The sequence below is a fragment of the Rhincodon typus genome, chromosome 3 (assembly GCF_021869965.1).
Source record: "Rhincodon typus isolate 14 chromosome 3, sRhiTyp1.1, whole genome shotgun sequence".
Taxonomy (NCBI): domain Eukaryota; kingdom Metazoa; phylum Chordata; class Chondrichthyes; order Orectolobiformes; family Rhincodontidae; genus Rhincodon; species Rhincodon typus.
The window spans coordinates 73,377,322-73,398,294 of record NC_063334.1 but is presented as its reverse complement, the minus strand read 5'-3'; the positions used below and the strand labels follow the sequence as shown (position 1 = coordinate 73,398,294).

General features: G+C 41.9%; 1 protein-coding gene across 2 annotated transcripts in view; it reads right to left on the bottom strand.

Moving 5' to 3' along the window:
• The window catches only part of epb41l4a (erythrocyte membrane protein band 4.1 like 4A), a 242,889-nt gene that overhangs the window by 130,395 nt on the left and 91,521 nt on the right, over nt 1-20,973 (bottom strand). For both annotated transcript variants that reach the window (XM_048595332.1, XM_048595333.1), the window contains exons 3-4: nt 7,813-7,917; nt 1,659-1,710 (exon numbers count right to left, since the gene is read on the bottom strand). In XM_048595332.1, coding sequence (XP_048451289.1) covers nt 1,659-1,710; nt 7,813-7,917 — 157 coding nt within the window. The remainder of the gene's footprint in view (nt 1-1,658; nt 1,711-7,812; nt 7,918-20,973) is intronic.

The window sequence follows — 20,973 nt, the reverse complement described above, 5'->3', positions numbered from 1 at the left end:
CTCCTCTAATGCTGCTTGGCCTGCTGTGTTCATCCAGCTCTACACCTTGTTATCTCAGATTCTCCAGTATCGGCAGTTCCTGCTATCACTTGATTATATGCCTAATTTCCCATCATTTTCCCTCTTGCATCTCAGGAACGGAAATCTTGTTTAAGTCAATTTCATACCCTATTGGCATGGTGTTGTCCAGCATATTCTTTATTCTGTATTATTAGCGATAAATTGTAAAGATTTAATTAAATGACTCAGAATAGTAGGGTGTCTTACTTTGAAACAAACCAGTTTAATAATGTAAGCCTGGCTTCATCTCAGTCTTGGAGTCATAGAGTTATACAGCACAGAAGCAGAATCTTTGGTCCAACTTGGCGATGTTGACCAAATATCCTAAACTGATCTAGTCCCATTTTCCAGCATTTGGCCCATATCCCTCTAAATCCTTCCCATTCATATACCCATCCAGATGCTTTTTACATGCTGTAATTGTACCTGCCATCACCATTTCCTCTGGCAGCTCATTCCATACACGCTCCACCCTCTGCATGAAAAAGTTGCCCCTCAGGTCCCTTTTAAATCTTTCCCCTCTCACCTTAAACGTATGCCCTCTAGTTTTGGACTCTCCTACCCTGAGAAAAAGACCTTGGCTATTCACCCTATCCATGTCCTTCAGGATTTTAAAAACCTCTATAAGATCACCGCTCAGCCTCCAATGTTCCAGGGAAAGTAGCTCTAGCTTACTCAGCTTCTCCCTACAGCTCAACCCCATCGATCCCACCAACATCCTTGTAAATCTTTTCTGAACTCTTTCAACCAAATACTTTGCTTTGTTCATGTTAAAGTAATATTGTTATCACCTACTTTAGAAACAGAAATAAAGAATATTCTGGCAACTTGTACAAAATATGCTCAGAATGCTTATGAAAAAGAGACTTGTATTGAAATATTACATTTCACAACAACAGGATATCTCAAAACATCAATATAAAACAAAGAACTACAGATGCTGGAGATCTGAAACAAAAGCAGAAATTGCTGGAGAAATCCAGCAGGCTCAACAACATTCATGGAGAGAAATAATTAAGAGTTAACACTTCAAGTCCAGTGACCATTCTTATAACCAGCCAAATAAGTACTTTTCAAATTTAGTCACAATTGTCACGGAAAAGCACATCAATCCATTTGCATACAGTAAATTCCCACAAACAACAAAGTGATAAAGACCTTCTAATTTGCTTATCTGTTGCAGATTGAGGAGTAAATATTGGGCAGGACACTGAGCAGAACTCTTTGAGATTCTTCAAATAGTGCCATGGAATCTTTAACATCCACCACAAATGCAGAATGGAGCTTGGCTTAATATCGTGACATTTATAGGAATACCTAATTTACTTTGAAATAATTTGAATAGTTTTTGGGCTGTAGGCCCAATGTCATAAAATTTTGTCGGGTAATTGATATATCACATTTCTCATTTCATTCAAGCCCCAACATATCGAGTCAGTCTGGTGAAAGTCAAAATGATCTGCATTTTTTTGACCATGTCATGCTAGGACACATAAAAATACACAGTGACAGCCGTTCCTAAACTGTCCATCACAGCTTAACTGGCCCTGTAAAGCAGCAGATGCATGTTGCAAAAATTGGTTGAAGCCATTACTCACTGTTTATAAGATCCTTGTGTTCAGCAAGTGTTTTTGTGGGATCCAGCCAGTACTGTGTAAAATAAAGATTTGCTGTTAGGACAAATCAGTGTGTTCCTTTTAGATGGAATCATACCAAAATACATGGATTCAGAAATAAATAAAAACTCATGTCACAGCAGAATTACATGAAATCTTTCCATAGACAAGAACTCCCATGTTCACCACCGATATATGATTTGGTTAGATTTGAAGCATGCATTTAAATAGATGTAAGGTCATTATTCAGAGGGCAGGTATTTAACTCATGATTTTCTTCCACTGCTTTATCATGGTCTTCTGACACGATCCTGATAAATGGACAATAGTTCTCTGAAACACTTTTTAAACAGTAGATTGAAGCCCTAGCTTCAATAACAAGAAATAAAACTGAAAGAACCGCAGATGCTGGAAATCTGAAACAAAAATAGAAACTACTAGAAAAACTCAGCAGGTCTGGCAGCACCTGGAGAGAAATCAGAGTTAACATTTCAGGCTCAGTGACCCTTCCTCAGAAGTGATGGTAGCTGGGAAAAGGTTGGTATTTATATACAAGATAGGGTGGGGGAGGGGTAAGGAGTAAATGATAGATGGACATAGAGCCCAAAGGGAGTAAAACACAGTAGGACAGACAAAGGAGAGGATAACAGTCAGCCTAGGAGAATGAATTGCTACTAAAGGGGAATATTAGTGGTTAACAATGGCAGTGGATAATAGCAGACCATGTGATAACAAGGCCTGGCGTGTGGGGATTGGTTAAGGACATAGGAGAAGGCGCCTCAAGCTCGATTGAACTCAATATTGAGTGAGTCCAGAAGGCAATAGAGTTCCCAAGTGGAAAATGAGGTACTGTTCTTCCAGCTTGCGCTGAGCTTCGCTGGAGCACTACAGCAAACCTGAGACAGAGATATTGGCCAGTGAACAGCGTGGTGTGTTGAAGTGGCAGCCAACAGAAAGCTCAGGGTCTTTTTGTGGACAGAACATAGGTGTTCTGCAAAGTAATCACCCAGTCTATGCTTTGTTTCCCCAATGTAGAGGAGACCACACTGTGAGCAGCGAATGCAGTAGACTGGATTGAGGGAAGTGCAGGTAAAGCACTGCTTCACCTGGAAGGTGTGTTTAGGCCCAAGGATACTGAGGAGGGAGGAAGTCCACAGGCAGGTGTTACACCTTCTACAGTTTCAGGAGAAGGTGCCAAGGGGCTATAGGGGGCCATTAGGAGTGAAGGAGGAGTGGACCAGGGTCCCTGAGAGAACAGTCCTTGTGTCAGTGTGACAAGGGGAGGAGAATATGTGTCTGGTTGTGGCACCCAGCTGGAGGTGGTGGAAATAGCACTAATGATCCTCTGGATGTGAATGCTGGTGGAATGGTAGGTGAGGCCAAGGGGGACCCTATCACTATGGGAGGGAACAGAGGGGGTGAGGGACAAAGTGCGGGAGATGAGTTGGACCTGGCTGAGGGCCCTGTTAACTATGATGCTGGGAAATCCTTGGTTGAGGAAGAAGGTGGACATTTCGGAGAACTCCCTTGTCGAAGTTGACATCATCAGAACAGATGTGATGGAGACGGAGGAACTGGGAGAGTAGAATACAGTCTTTACAGGAAACAGGGTGTGAGGATGTATAGTTAAGGTAACTGTGGGAGTCCGCAGGTTTTTTAGTGGATATTGGTGGCCAGCCTATCTCTAGAAATGGAAACAGACATGTCTAGGAAGGAAAGGGTTGACTCAGAGATCGACCAGGTAAAGGTGAAAATGGGGTGGAAATTGGAAGTGAAATTGATAAACTTTTCCAAATCCGGATGAGAGAGGGAAGCAGCACCAATGATATCATTGATATACCGGAGACAAAGTTGTGGGTGAGGGCTGGAATAGGACTGAAACAAGGAATGGTCCACATACCACACACAGAGACGGGCGTAACTAAGGCCCATGCGGTAACCCATGGGCCATGCCTTTGACTTGAAAAAAGTGAGAGGAGTTAAAAGAGAAATTGTTCAGAGTGAGAATGAGCTTAGCCAGGCAGAAGATGGTGGTGATGGATGGGGACAGTTCAGGCCTTTCTTCCAGGAAGAAGCGGAGTTGTTCAATAACAAGAACCTGTATTCACATAGCCCCTTTAAGGTATTAAAATGCTAAGTATCGCAAAGGTATAACACCAAATATAACAGTGAGCTATGTAAGAAGATACTAGAGCACATTACCAAAGTTTGGTCAAAAAAGTAGGTTTTTAAGGAGCTTCTTAGAGGAGGAATGACAGGTAAAAAGGCAAGAAGATTTATTGACGGAATTCCAGAATTTAGGGCTCAGGCAACTGAAGTTAGAGCCATTGATGAAAGAGTGATTAAAATCAAGCATGCACCAGAGGTAGAATAAGAGAGGCATGGAAATCTCAGATGATTGTGGGATGGAGGAGGTTTTAGAGATGGGGAGCAGCAAGAGTGTGGAACGACTTGAAAGCAAGGATGAAAGTTTTAAAATCAAGGCACGACTTAACCCAAGCTAATGTAATTCAGTAAGTACTGAATGATCATTGAAGGAACTTGGTACAAGTTAGAACAGAAGCATCAGCACTTGAATGTCATCAGGTTTACACAGGGGAGAATACAGGTCAAAACTGTGTTAGACTAGTCAAGTCTAAAAGAAACAAAGGCATGGATGAGGGATTCAGCTGCTGATAAACTGAAGTACGGACAGAGTTAGGCAATGTTACACAGGTGGAAATCTAGTATTCATGACAGCATAGATTTTTTTATTCATTCATGGAATGTGGGCTAGACCAAAATTTATTATTTGTCCCTAACTGACCTTAAGAAAGTGATAGAAAGTTGCCACCTTGAACCACGGTTGTCCATGTAGGTTAGGTATATCCACAGTGCTGTTAGGAAGGGAGTATCAGGATTTTATTTAGGAGGTCTGAGGGTGCACCTTTACAAGCTCTGAAGGATAAGATCAGGATCTGGGGAACAGAGTTTGTGGCAGAATCTAAAAACAATGGTAAAAACATAAAAGCTAAGAGCATGAGTAGATCTTCAGTTGGAGAAATTTCTGCCCACTCAGCACTGGATGTTAAACAAACAATCTGATGATCTAGAGACAGTGAGGAGGAGTTGAGACAAGTGATGGTAGTGAAATGAAGCTGTATGTCATCAGTGACACATGGAAACTGATGCACTTTTGTTTTCCAATAATGTCACTGAAGGGCAGAATGTAGGTGAGAAATAGGAGGATGTTGGCTGAAGATTGAGTCTTGAACAACTGCAGAGGTAACACTTGGGCAGGAAGACAAACTAATACAGTGATTCACTAGCTATGAGTAGAAAGGTAGGAATGGAACCAAACACAGTGTCACTCAGCTGGGTTATGTATGAGAAGTTTTGCAGATAGCTGGTAATGAGAAAACATGTCAAAGGCTGTAGAAAAGTTGAGAAGAATGAGGAGATATAGTTTCCTTTATGACAATAATAAATGTCATTTGTAACTTTAATAACAGCTGTTTTGGTACTATGGCAGAAACTGGGACCTGAATAGAAAGATCCAAACATGAAACTCCAGGCTACACCAAGAAAGGAAGGTGGTCATCATAAAACACAAAGTATCAAACTTCATTTATCAAAATATTGACTCTATTTTATGTAATACAATTTGAAGCACCAGTGACAGAACTAAATGATTATAGCATACAAGACACAATTAAATAACTATTTTTAATATGTGATGTGTTTGTGTTTTTTAAATCAGTTTAAGCTAGTAGCAGATATCTGACCTTCATCAAGTCATAGAAAACACAGAAACAGAGCCTTGGGTCCAACTCATTCATACCGACCAAGTTTCCCAAACTAAACTAGTCCCACTTGCCTGCATTTGCCTATATCCCTGTAAACCTTTCCTATTCATGTACCTGTCCAAATGTCTTTTAAATGTTGTAACTGTACCTGCATCTATCACTTCCTCTGGCAGTTTATTCCACATCCAAACCACCCTCTGTGTGAAAATGTTGCCCCTCAGCTTCCTTTTAAATCTTTCTCCTCTCATCTTAAAAATATGCCCCTTCGTTTTGAACTCCCCTACCCAAGTTCACCTTATCTATGCTGCTCACCATTACCTTTCCAAAACAACAAGGCATGGCCAATAAATACTGGTTCAGTCAATGACACCCACATTCATTAAACAAATAACATAATAAAACACCTGCTGTGTGTCAACGCTTAAATCCAGAACCAGGGTCACAGTCTAACGATCCAAAACTAGGAGGACACAATCTAAGAATATGGGGTGGACCATTTAGGATGAGGAGAAATGTCTTCACCCAGAGAATGGTGAGCCTATAGAGTTTCCCACCACAAAAAGCATTTTATGATTTAGCACTTGGGGTCAAAGGATACAGGGGAAAAGCAGGAAAAGGCTATTAAGTTGGATGATCAGCCACAATTATATAGAATGACAGAACAGGTTTGAAGGGTTGAGCAGGCCACGTGTGTTCCTATTTTCTGTGTTTCTTTCAAGGACCATGTGTAGACAATGGAAAACAGACACTATGATCAAGTAATAGAAACTAACTTGTGAGAAGGAATGTTTTGAGAGCACATTCAGTCAGATTTGGAGACAAAGAGACTCAGAGGGAAGAAATCCAACTCAACAAAGAAAGAACACTATCTAAAATCTGCTTGCGGGTGGATAATTGTTCCTAGCTTTCACCTAGCAATTCAAACAGCCAGCTTTGGCACAGGCACTTAAGTGCACCTCGATGGAGCAAAGCCAGAAACCTGTTGCTACAAGTAGCAAACCACTGCAAATTTGTCATCAGAAGCTTATAAACTTATTTTCTTCAGTGAACTAAAATGGAATCATCAAGCCTGAAATGTTTCAAAAGACCCAAGCATAATAGTGACATTTTCAGCTGTTTTAACATACCATGCCTATTGTAGTCAACTTCTCTTGTGTGAGAGTGCGTGTTGTTGTAAATACATTCTGATGTTGAGAAGTAACTTTTCCCTAATAAGAGCTTTGTTTGTTTGATTCGCTTTCCCTTTATAAACATATTTACTTGGAATCCTTTTGGGGATGGTAAAAAAAGGGCATAATTCCACCATTTTTTCCTTAACCATAAACCCCAATAATCACTGTGCCACTGAGTCATTGTTTTTCTGACAGAACCACGAATTGTTCTGGTGCAAAAGGAGGCCATTTGGTCTATCATACCTGTATTGGCTCTTTAAATATACATCATTACATAGTGCCAGTTTCCTGCTTTTGCCCCATACCCTTGAACATTATTTTTATCCAAATAACCACACAAGCTCCCTTGAATGTTTCAGTTCATCCTACCTCCACCACATTTCCAGGCAGTGGCTCAGTGGTTAGCACTGCTATTTCATGGTGTTAGGGTCCTAGGTTCAATTCCAGCCTGTGTTTACACATTTTCCCTGCATCTGAATGGGTTTCCTCTGGGTGCTACGGTTTCCTCCCATGGTCCAATCATTCACATTTTTCCTCTAACATGGCACCCAACACTGTACACAATACAACTGAAAGAACTGCGGATGCTGTAAATCAGGAACAGAAACAAAGTTGCTGGAAAAGCTCAGCAGGTCTGGCAGCATCTGTGAAGTAAAAAACAGAGTTAATGTTCTGAGCAAGGGTCTCTGGACCCAAAACGTTACTCTGATTTTTTCTTCACAGATGCTGCCAGACCTGCTGAGCTTTTCCAGCAACTTTGTTTTTGTTACTGTACACAATACTCCAGCTGAGGTCTAACAAGTGTCTCATACAAGTACAATATTGCCTCCTTGCTATTGTTTACACTATGCCTCTTTTGCTGAGGATATTGCGTGCTTTATTAACTGCTCTCTCTGTATGTTCTGCCACTTTCAACGATCTGTGCACGCAGATCCCTCTGTCCACGCAGATCCCTCTGTCCCTGCACCCACCTTTAGAATTATATGCCCTGTTTTATACAGTTTTTAAATTATTTAACTGAAATTTTTCTAGTTTAACACAGAGATGAAGTGGAAAATATTGTAAAGTTAATATCATTGCTGAAATGTTACTATTGAAAATTACTTTAATTTTTATTGTAAATTACAGCAACTCTCTTTTCCCAAATCCTCAGTCCCTGCACCTTTATACATTACTCACCGTTTGATGACTTCTGTCACAATAACGCAAACCAAAGTAGTCTGTCTCCATCAGGTTTGTATGTCTGAATACGTAATCCAAGACAATAGCCCCCTTTGTGGACTTCTGTTGGAAAAATTTAAAGACACATTTCAGGGAAAACACCAGCTACGTTGGAGGGCAGAATGACATGCACACAAGAGAATTTTAATGCTCAGAAACTGACAGCATATGCAACAACAAGTGGATTTCAATCTATTAAAAGTCTCATGTCTATATTCGTGTCTATTTTCAATAAAAAAAAGCTGATGTGTTTATCTGTAATGAAAATACCTGTATAAACCTGTTCTGCTATAACTGCTCTCCCTGCCAGGCCTCAGTTTGTCTCCAGCTCCTCAGTCTGTACTGTCAAAAGCTCCAACCATCTCTATTTCTGTACTTCTCAAATTGCAAAATGACTTGCTATTTAACTATAATTTTAAATCAATGGATCTACATTGGATATCAAATTTGGTACGCCAGATACGGGTAGCATTGAAAGTATTGTTAAGTATCAGTTACTCCTGGAGGTGCTGCTGTGACAGCCATGTTCAGTGTAAATGGTGTCACATTTCCTCACAGAACCTTCTAGCTGCTATTTTATAGCGAGAACATATTATCCTGGCTGGTTACTGCATTTTGCTCTGAACATTTTCTTCAGTTGCAAGTTTTTCTTTGTAACTGAAATTGTAAGATCCAACTGTTTCCACACTGTAGGGATTCTATGATTCTATGATAATAGTATGAAAAATGCATCCTTTACAGTTTCTTCATTTTTTTAAAACACTTCCAAAGTTTTTACGTGAAGGCACAAAAGCATGGGTTTGGATTTGATGTTTTCACCCAGAGCTACATCTCAAAGTCAAATCCAGGTTGTGAAATCATATTGTCCCCACTTTATCGCAATGCATCAGTTCTATTCAGTGAGCTATAGTGATGCTGTATTCTAGTAGTTTTTGCTCCGAGGCTTTGCCAAATACTTTAACTTGACAAAAATTCTTCAAAAAGGTTCAATGTACATGGGCCTCCATGGCAACAAAAAGTTTGAAGCTTCTGGTGCCTATGTAGATGGAAAAAATGTATGACTTGCACTGGGAGTCATGATGTTGAGGGCATTATGGATATGTGCAGTTAATATGCAGAACAAGCAGATCACAACATTATCATCGAACTGTTTTAACAGCAGACATGCCCTTTCAACCTTACAGTTCTAATAAATAGCCTCTCTTTCACAAACCTTTAAATGTGCACCCAGTAGAAAATCCCCCACCAAAGCTCTTTAAAGGCATCGTCAAACTGCCTTTTTAATTATTGTTCTATTTGCATCATATTCCTATGAGCTCATGAAGAAGATGGACATTGTACTTTTAAAAAGTGGTATTGAAGATGGACTATTGAACTGGACTAGCCATATAAGTAGTGGCTACAAGACCAGGTCAGAGGCTAGCTATCCTGTGGTGATTAACTCACATCATGAGTGAGCCTTTCTACCATCTACAGGGCACAAGTCAGGAGTGATGGAATACTCCCCACTTGCCTGGATGGGTGCAGCTCCAACAACATTCAAGAAGCTTGACACCATCCAAACAGACAAAAAAAATTTCCCTCTCCCAGTCTGGGTGTGATACAGTCACTTTTAATTTTCATTGCACATTTGCAATTTGGATGAATTTGGAAGCCAAGACAGTGAGTCACAGGCTCAGCTTGGTAAGTACAGGGGGCCTCCTGCATATCTTTATGTTCCTTTCTACTTTCTACTCTCTGTCAAGCCCATCAGTTCTGAGCTTCCACACATTTCCAACCAACTCTTCATTTATGTCTTCATTCCCCAACATCACCCCCCGACCCCAGGCCTATGGCATAGCTATGCCAACCATCGGGATACACTGTTATACCATCAAAGCCAGGGTGGTAATGACTGTGGATGACCACTCTGCACGTAGTAACCTGTACCCTCCAATGCACTGTCATCTCCCACCCTTATATGTTGTGTTGTATTCCTTTCACAATCATTGTCTCTCTGCATTCCAGAATGCTGACTCCAATCCCCAACATCGACATCTCCAACTTCCTACCACACTTCAGCTTACATTGAACAAAGCCCCAGGACTGACAATGGCCCATCCCCTGACTGACAAAAGTACAGCCCTTACTGACGAGTAACCGGACCCCTGACCACTCTCTGTGCAGCTCCTGAGTGCCTTACACTAATCCCCTGCATGGTTATTCTGGAACTGCAGAACTGACCTTGGCCTAGAACTGACAGTCCCTGGGCTGTAATGATTCAGGACCCATGACACTCAATGTCCCAAGCAGCCAACTGGCTGTGTCCATGCTGCTGGACTGAGATTAGGCACTGCCCTGGACTGACTATGGTGACACCCAACTGGTCCCCTTGACCAAGAGCTGCTCCCCTTAGACTTTGAGACAAAGGCATTTGGCTGAAGCACATGATGTGCGATGTAAGTTACTGGCTCATGTTGTGGGTATGACCTTGAATTAGCACAGAGCCATTCAGTAACATGTCCGTCCCCTTGACTGATAACCATGACAAGCTGTCTGGCTTTATATCTGCACTAAGATGCAAGCCAAGACAGAAGTACTCTGAGCCCCTAAGTTCTGAATGAGGTAGCAAAGTATGAAATGGGAAAGCAGAGATACTATGAACATCAAAATGAGTGAGTGCTAAAAGAGAAAGATCACAATCTTGAGGTGCACCTCGGTCCAGTACACAAGATTTGTATCTGGCTCTATGCATAAAGCACCATTGCAGCAGCATTGCAATGGAAGGTGATAGTGCACTCCAAATACAGCATTGAAGTGGGAAACTGTATTCAAATGTGTCACAAATCTGTTGATGTCTGAGACTGGTGCATGTCCAATGCCAGCCTCCATGGATGAAAATGCTGGCAGTCACTACTCAAGGACAATGCCCTGCGATGGTGGGGATTGAAGCCAAGTTAGAAGCCCAGATAAGTAAGTGGAAAGCTGGAGCAGCCAGATACTTGCGCAGACTTCTATGTCATGCAATCTAGTTTCTCTGCTGCATGGGAAAATAGCAAACTGCATGTAAATGAGGTGAGAACAGGTAATAATGAGATGTAAATGCATGGAACTGGGCCTTTTGCCACTTACTAGCAAGATCCTCAGTTCACTTTCAAACACTAGGTGGAAAATTGAACATCATTTCTTCAGCATCAAGAATTTCATTTTTCTGATCTTGCCCTATTTTCCCAGCCACTTCCCATGTCGCTCTGGAGCTGAGAAGATACAGCCCACCAACACTATTTTCACATGACAGATACTGGCTAGGAATATGAAGTACCTTATTAGTCCACAGGGTGGTCCACTGAAGCAGTCAGGGGTAAAAAGATTGAAGGGAAGGCATCTCACCGAGTGAAAGGAAGGACCCTGCTAGAAAATCCATCACAGGCAGTCAAGTGGAGTTTCTTTGTTTTACCTGCAAAATTATAACTTTCACTGTAGGGCTCAACTCACCTTGATGGGAAAAGTCTTCTGTTGCTTGAAGTGAACCACTGATAATGAATTCACCCAAAACCACAAGAAAGATTTTTGTCCTGTAACTTCTGATGACTTTCTTAAAGAACAAGAGTAATATTGGCTTTCAGGACTTTAAGAAATTGAACAGCGTACCACATTTTTGGAAATTTTATTTCTTGTGTGAATGAGAGAAAGATGCATGTCACGACTATATTTCAGATGCTGTGAAAATAAATTTTTATCCTTTCTTTTGATTTAAAGTTACAAGAAAGTCTATTTTGCAACTAATCACAAAAATCCAAGATCTCAAGGGGTTAAAAAAGAATGCTCTCAAAAATAAATCTTGTTGCAATCCGTCAAGACGTGGGACGAAAGGTAAAGTAGCCCACATCTCTTCCGTGTTGGTAACATTATTCATTGCTCTGTTAAGTAGGTGGAAGTACAGGTTCTTGGAGGAATTCAGAAAAAGATAGTGGAGTCTGAAAGGAGTGGTGCTGACCGTTCAGAAGACATTGTGCACTTCTGAAAGGCCTATGAGTTCACCACTTGTTCCCAATCAGGAGAGCTACAGTTGCAGTTTCTTTCAGCAGCGACATCAGAGGATGATGGAGTAAAGTCTACAAAGAAGACAGTCTTCTTGCAGAAGGAGGAGTCCCTCAGCAGGTAGCCTTATCCTTTAAGGCCTCCAGGGAGCAACTCTACCTGTCCCTCAGCTAGTTGAAGTGTGATCAGCTGCTGTATTCACCAAGTTTCCCACAAAATTCTGTCCCCTCCTGGAACTGGACCTGCAGTCTGAAAGGATAGCACAGCTGGCAGCTGTCAAGCGAAACTTTTCACCCAACAAATCCTTCTAGCCTGGATCAGGTAGGGTAGCAAGCACAATTTTCCACCCATTGCTACAAGGTTACAATTGTTCTGAACCCCAAAAGATGGGACCTATTATCTTCTCACTAATCAGACACGTAAAAGGAGTGGGCTCTATCAGGATAGCTACATATAAATGGATTTGGCACAAAATATGAAGTCCACTCATTTAGAATGAATTATGAAATTAAAATCTTAAAAACAGAGCAAGAATTCCATAATACACAAAAAAATAAAGTTTGACTTGTTCAGTTTCTGTAGTTGAGTGCCTCAAGTGTTATCTCCTACACTGGATATATAATCCTAATCTTAATAACATTTGGGATCATTTTAATTATTGCCAATGCTGAAAATGGGTAATGCAGAATTGATTTCCTGATATACATCAACCCAATTTTCTGTGCATTGACATCAGTGATAAAGAAGACCAGGTGGTATGTGCAATAGATGGTCAATTCTATGCATTTACAGGAATGCTCGATGCCCTATTCCCACCCCAACTCCCCATCATTGCATCACTCCCCTTAAGCCTAATTAACTGGCACAATATCCAAGAGATATTTATAAAAATGGAGAGAGAAGGAGAAGGAAAAATCAGGAACACATTCGTTTACTTCTGAATGCTTCAATCATGTCTACATTTACTGCTCCAAGTAAACTCTATGAAATGAAACAATATGCAATTAGTTTGTTGGAATTGGAATACTGCAAAGACATGTAAATTTGTTCCTGCACAGTATGCGGGATTCCACAATATTGTGAATATTTGGTTCATTGTTCATGAGTTTTCGATTTGAAGTTTTAGTTTTACAAATATAACTTGTAGTTTTAAGGATTAAGGTTTAATTGGAGAAAATTGGGCTAAATGCAACAGACACAAGCTGGTGGGTTATTACACTTCAAAGGTCAGTACAAAAGGAATGGAATTTTGAAAAGGCAGATGAAGGGCCTGAAGCAATGCACAACCTAAATATAAATAGAAACTGACATGGAAACATAGAAAGGAAATTGATCCTTCCCATTTCTAAGGAAACCAAAAAGAGATGGCAGAGGATAATCTTTTTGATGCAGTGGCTCATGCACTGTCCCTTTCCGTGGGTTGCCGCCTTGTTACGGTGGAGAGGCTTGAATGCTCCATTGATCCTGAGAGCAATGCAATCAAGAGTTCTCAACTTCTGATGGGGCTACCCACAATGGTAAGGGCAGAGGGGAGGAACCAAACATAGCATATTCCAAAATAAGTCCCCAATGATGATTCAGGTGGAAGATATTCATGTGATACCAATGGCTGCAATGCTGGATGAAGGTGGCAGCAGGATGAAGATCCCCAGTCCATGAGGTTTCTATGCCATTTGAGCTGGATCTACCTTCTATCAAGGACTTTGTGTCTGCTGATGTGCAACATCATTCCCACATCAAAAGACGTCCCATACAAGATAAATCCAACACCCCCTCACACAATATAAGCCCTGCAGAGATCGGTGGGAGGTGGCAGGTTGGGATTAATAGATTTAGAAGTCCCTAGCTTCAGACTGAGCCATTGGCAATGGAGTTTAACTTAGTCATTTCACTTTTGGAATAGGAACAGGAGAGCACTTCAGCAGCTTTCTTCGAGACTGAGCAGCCCCCTTCAGGATCTGTTCTGCTCAGCCCACATAGGGAAGGAGCTAGAAAAGGTGCCCTAAAAATAGCCTGTTTCATCACCAACCTAGCTGGACAACCACACCCAGTGTCTCATCCACCTGCAGTCTGAACAGCAAAGTCCAACTCAATCTCAAGGCCTAGAATATATGAACACTCGTGGACAACAGGCAAAACTATCATTGGAATGAAGAGCTGCCCTTGCTGCCTGTGAATTCAGGTACTTCAACATTGATATCAATACCCTGCAGAAAGAACAGGCGAAGGGCAGCTGAGAGAAGAACACAGTGGTTAGACTCAAACAAGAGGAGGCCAAAGGAAGCATTTCATAGAATCCCTGAAGGCTTCCCTCAGGAAATTCAACTTGTGGGAGACCTTTGATCAGAAGAAACTGACTTGGAGGAACCTCCTGTATGAAGGGATAAAAGCCTTTGAGAACACCCGTCGGCAAATGGAAGTGTGGAAAAGGAACCAGAGAAAGTAATGCCAGTTATCTCGAGGTCAAGGATCAATCCCACCAGTCAAATGTGCAGTCAGAGCCATGACTGTAGGATCAGGCTTACCAGGTACACATGAACCGACAAAACCCATGAGCAGTAACATGGAATTTCCTAGGTGGACAATCAGATTCATTAGTGAGTATTTGCCGATGACGATGACTGCTCCTCTGAAGGGTGAGCACAGAAGGAAATGGGTCACACACCGTGCCGGGTCCTGTCCTGGGTGGGGCATCTTCAGCTGAGGAATTGAAAGACGTGTTAAAGCACCCAGTGGAAGGTGACATCATCAGAACAGATGCAACGGGAAAACTGAGAAGAGAATGGAATAAATCCTGCTTATCTTTCTCCAACGCTTCCTGGTTTTATTTCAGAGCTCCAGCATCAGCAGTAATTTGCTTTTGATTTAAAGTTGCCTACCTACCTTACCAGGTGTTTTCAGGCCCAACCTTTCATTAAAGACCATCCGAACACCTACAATGGACTGAACCATGAAAACAGCCTCGGAGTGGAACTTTGCAGAACCCACAGCCCACTTTTATGGCAATAGCTCCCATATTCCAAAACTTGAAAAAAAGTTTGAAGGTCCTAAAGTCTCTTACACAGCTACCAATAGAAGGTACATATGTTAAGTAAGTGCGTGAGGAGATAGGGTGGCAGGTAGGATGATGAGGGGAGTAGGATGGTAGGTAAGAGGTTGAGGGGATTGGATGGCAGGTTGGTCAGGTGGCTGAGGGGGTAGGGTGGATCAGGAGTTGGTGAGGTGGGGTGGATGGGTTTGAAGTAGCTGGGTCAGTGAGATTGATTGGAGGGTCCATTTCATAATTAGCCAGGAGCGAAGGTAGCTTTTAACTTGTCTAACTCTTTTTCTAGTTATCTGTTAAGGTAAGAGTCAGAATCCTCCAAGGTCACCTCCTGTGTTTTAAGAGTTGAGAAGATTTTGGGAGAGTTCCACTTGCAGAGTAATTGGCCCTTAGAAATTTAAACTTCCTGGGCAATTATCAAATAGTCACTGAGTCAGTATGTCCGAGGTCGCCCAGTTTTCTGGTTACATCTGGTCTCCGATTATGCAGACTGGAAGATTTGGGCCTTTATTTCCAGTGAAAAAGTAGTATGTGCTTTGAAGGCTCATCAGTTGGTCTATCCTGATATATTAACTCACTGTCAGACCTATTGATTCTGATGATTAGCTGTGGACACAGTCATGAAGATGGTCACTGTGAGGTATTGATAGGGACTGTCAAATATGTATCTCTAGGAATTAGTAACCTTGTATGTCTTTTATTGAAACACCTTTAAGTTTAGTGATTTTTCCCTGCAGCCTGGCCCGATGGGCATTACAAAGATCAGTCAAGGTTTTAGTATTGCAAAGTTCTTTGTCCCTTCAAAGGGATACTATGACAGCAAAGCAACAATACTTCATTTAAGAAAACATACAGGAACTGAAAATTTGCGGCTGCAAATGCATTTTCATCACAGCTCCAATGAAGGTGCAATGAGCAAAGCCTCTGTCACAAAAATAATTATTTGCATCAGGAGGAAAGGTGTCTAATGGCAGGTACATTTTTGGTGGATGCTCTTTGGACTCGATGGGCCAAATGGCGTCTTTCCACGGTGAAGGAATTCAATGATACTGTAATGTCAATTTTGTGTTTTTTGGGTTCAGTGACCTGTTCTGAAGAAGGTTAGCTGGACTTGAAACATTAACTCTGCTTACCCTCCACAGATGCTGCCAGTTTCTGGGTTTGTCCAGCAATTTCTGTTTCTGCTTCAGTTAATTAGTTCACTTGATTCTCAAGATATTTGGTTATTAATTCCAGTTTGGTTCAAAAAATGATCATAATGACTTAAAGCTTTCTTTAGGGTTTGATTTTTTGTAGTGTCTCTTTGAGAGATTATTCGTTTATTGATTGGTTAGTTTAGTTTATTGATACTCAAAAGTGCAGAAATAATTCTGGGATATTGGGTGTTGGTTAAAGAAGAGAAAAACATTTGTAATGTTTCCTTCTGTGAATAAATCAAGGGTCAATTCTTACATTTTCTTGGCTAAGTCCAAGTCACATTGATTTTGGTGGAATGATTTCACTGCGAGGCTGAGCATGTTATCTTGCTGTATCTTACCAACTAAATGTCGTTCCCATCCCTATGGCATTTACTATGTCCAATTTCTGCCCAGTCTAACCATACACCATTCCCACTCAGCAGATATCCACCGTCAGATTAACTTTCCTTGTATCTATGCCATCTACTCACTGGGCAGAGACCTGGCATTTGGCAGTTGTCCTGTTTAGTCATGCAAGCAGTCAGGACAGATGGCACAGAAGGGGACCACATTTCTCAGAAAGGGACCTGGAGATCTCAAGTGGGCGGGGTGGTGCGGTGAAGAGATACTTTCTTCCCAGGGGCCCACCAGAGGAGGCTGCACCACTCTGTTCCAGCCTGGTCAGCGATGCCACTGTTATGAGATGTGCCTTTGAGAAGGATGTGTTCTGTCATGTCTATTTTTGAAAGCAAGTATTGTAAACTTAGAACCAGGCAGTTTGCTTAGAGCCCGGCTAGCTTTGTTTCTTTTTTTACATTCGAACAATAGAAGCAGCATGAAGGGGTTGGGGCATACACCCACAGAACAAGGATTTTTAGTTTTAGCTTTCAGCAGATGCTAAGATCTTGAAGCTGGAAGGTGGAAGCTCTTATTCCTCTCTCTGTTACAGCTAAAAGCTGGGGTTTTCTTCCTGCTGCTAAAATTGCATGTGAGACAATCTATTTTACTGAATTTGCCTTTGCCAAGGATGTGTTTATGGGATGTTACTATACTTGAATAGTTGCTGTTTACTGGTTAAATAATCTATCATTCTGTTAAGTTTTCCAGTAGTGTTAAGTTATTCTAATTCTTCTTTCTTTTATTTGTATTTAAACTATAGAGTAAAAATAAAGTATGTTTTGATTCCAGGCTGGTAGCTTGACCAATCAAATTGCATCCAGAACACAATGCCTTACACTTGTCTTTAAAAATAAGAAAAGTTGGGGTCTAGGCTATCTTCTTAATATATCTTGAGGGGGTTTGGTCTGATCCATAACAGCCACCCAGAGTGCAGAGGACCGGGCTGTAATGCAGAAAGAAAGTCAATGACCTTCTCTACTCCACCAGGGTAAATGCCATACTCTGTTCTCTGCCACGTCACACTCATTCTATCCATGCCATTGCACTCACCTCCTAATTCGGTCCATGCTCTGACTGACCCGCTGTTCAGTGCAACACCTACCCTCACTTAGCTGCCTGTCTCCTATGTACTCAGGTCACTAACCCTGCATGCCCTGTGCAGTGTCTCCTCACTCCCTCAGACCATCTCAACACAATACCCCCACATACGCCAGCACTAACAGCTGTGCTGTACACTTGTATCTTACTCATCCACCTCCTTTACATAATTGCAGGAGAAGACACTCCATAATCGGGCAGAACAACAGACGGTCATGGGGGTGGGAGGTTCCAAACATCCATGCCCTCACATTTTACGAGGAGAAAATCCTTGGCCTCGTAAGAAGGAATGCAACTGTTCCTGTGGGGCTTCTCAAACATCCATATCCTGGTACCTGGGTAAATACCACTCATCATTCCACTAAAATGCTGACATTAACCAGGGCATCAGTGCCTTGCAGGGAACATCCCTTCAACCATTGGCTGTATGGCCTTCTGTCCTTTCTGTATTACAGGTGCACCAATTCATCGTAACACAGAGACAGAGACCTAGTGGACAAGTCATCGACTGCCCATACCAGCAGTGACGATTCCCAGGAGGAGGTTTCAGCTTTGGATACCCCAAATCAGTTCCAAAAGTGACATCTGGCTGGAGCTCACTTCATGCTCAGTGTGGGCTTGAAGACTGAGGGCTGCATAGGGAGTGGGCAGAAAGGTGAGGGAGAAATGGCCAAGGGCACTGGCACAAAGAAAGGGTGATGGAGACCAGGCACCTGTTCACCCCCCAGCAAGAGAAAGGACCCTGTGCTCTCAGCAATCAGGTTCTTCATAGAAACACACAGGGGAGGGAATCAGCAGCTGCAGACAGGCATGCAGGATGCATTGGCCCTTTAGAGCTGAAAAGCTGCAGCAATGCAGCCAGTCCTGTGATGTAATGGTCATCATTGTTCAGAAGCTGAAGCAATGCAGCCTGTCCTGCGACAGCGTGTCTGTTTTCATGGACGGGTTGGTGGTTGCCTTGGAGAGACAGGTCCAGCTCCGTCAGGGCAAGAGTGGGCAGGGAGTCTTGACCCTAGACCAGGTGCCCTGTCCTCACAAGGACACAGGGGCAATGTCAGGAAGCACCCAGACAGAAGAGGAGCTATATTCAAAATAAACTTTTTAAAATCGGTGTACACACAACACTGACTTTCAAAACCAGAAGTTAACACAGGAAATGGCGTCAAATGCCAATCGGTGTGTGCAGAACCTTGAAGCAGCTGCCCAGTTTAGAGGCAATATTGAGGAGGAGCGGCACACACAGGTTCCTCAGCAGTTCCCACGCAGGATACTGCAAAGGTGGGCCAGGATCTCCTCTTCCGCCCTGCTTGCCACTTCTGATTCATGGACATTCAGGCTGCAAAGAGCCAACTTGCCTCTGACAGGAAGACCCTCAGCATATCTGGTCCATCGACACCCAAATGTTCCTGGCCAGACCTGACCAATCGCCAGGGCAAATGGTCACCACTATGGCTAAGATGCATGTGCCTTTGACTGAGCACAGCTGCCACAGCACGGTCATCTATCTGGTTGTCTGACTGCACCTACTGACACTGCAAGGCATGGCAGAGCAAGGCAAGGCATGCTGCAGCATGGTGGCAAGCACAAAGTGGATAAGTATAGGGCAGTAAGGAGGGATGGGCCTGGTAGATTGCCTGTACTTGTAACTGTACTCGCTGCAGCAGTATACTGCTGGTTGCCACTGCTGGATATGCAAGGTGAAGTGCCAGTGTATTGGAGAGATGCCAAGATGGTAGAGATGGTTTCCTGAAAGTCAGGTGTCAGAGTCAGTAGTGGAAGGGCACTTGTAGCTGGCGCCCATGAATCTGCAGTTTGACCATAGTCAAGATGGAGGTCGTTTGCAGAAAGCTGAACAAGCCAAGCACCCATTTTGGTTTCCACCTCTGGTTTTCCTGATAGCTAGTTAGTTTGGTGAGTTCAGTAAGATTGTAACCTGAATATTGACTGGACCTTAACGAGTATTAATCGCCATCAACTCGCAACTTACCACCAACAGGCAAGAATCCACCACTCCATTTGTGAAAAGCATTAAAGATGGCGGTAAAACAATCTCAATGTTTAAATGTACCTCACCAGATTTCGTTCTCAATTCTGCCACACATCTAGCCATAGCCCACATCACTCACATCTCTATAAGATTCTGTCCCTAGTGTTAAGTAAAAGATTTATGCCTATTTTCCTACTGCACCAACTGACTTTGGAATAAATTAACAACACATATATCAGGGCCCTAGAACATTCTTAATTTTCTACTTCATGTTTTAGTATGACACCCAAATTCCACTTTGTTTACTTTGTAGCTACTTAACACTGCTTATGTGTCCCTGATGACAGGCTGGCTAATATTTAAGTCATTTACTCTGATTTTTAATCGATATCTCTGCACGCTACGAACAAGCTTGGAGCCCAGCACAATATTTCCCTACATGCATCAATGTCTGTCACATCACCAAAAACAACAAATTGCAACTATATAGATGTTTACATAGTTCATCTAGACTTGCCTGAAAGCTATTGATTTGGTCTACATTATAAATTGGTTCACATATTTTTCACCATCAGCAAATTTAAGAATGGTTCCATCTAAACGTGAAAACGATGATCAACAATGGTTCAATACGCAGCTGTGCAGAACTACATTTTGGCCATTCTACCTGAAGTACAGAGGTCAAGAAGACTGATATAATCAGTGAGCTCAGTACTAAAGGGTTGATGTGAAGCTAGAATTGTTTCATTAGACATTATTGTTTAATTTTCTTTCAAACTGTGATAAATGTGAATAAATCTTATAGTGTTGTAGGACCCAATACATTTAAGCATTAACGATGCTCAGGAAAATGAGTGGAATAGGTCAAAAATTAGTTACTAGCTCCATCAATAACATTCCTCTGTGTATCTTATTTTAATTGGTTATATATCAAATTAATAACCTCCCTATCATTCCCCATCATTGGTGCAATCTAATTTTCCTCTAATCCCATTAATGTGATAATTTGCCAAATGCCTTTGGATATTCAAGGTATACAACTGAACTGTATTCAATCAACATTTTGATCACATGCTCAAACAGTAGTTCATGTCATTGAGCAAGAACCAACATTTCCTAGAGCTAGACTGTGAATGTCTCATAACATTGAAACTGAGTAATCAAACATCATGTGCTATTAATAGTTTTTAACATTTTGCAACTACCAGAGACAAATGCTTGGGCTTACAATTTCCTAATTTTAAGTTTTCCTTTACTTGATACAAGACCATATGAAATTGTTTTCAATTTATGCGAATTAACCCAGCCTAAATAGATTCCTGAATGTCTGAGCCAGTAGCTCGCATTTGACAACTATTCTGAGCATTCTGTCATTTCATCCCAATATCTGTTGT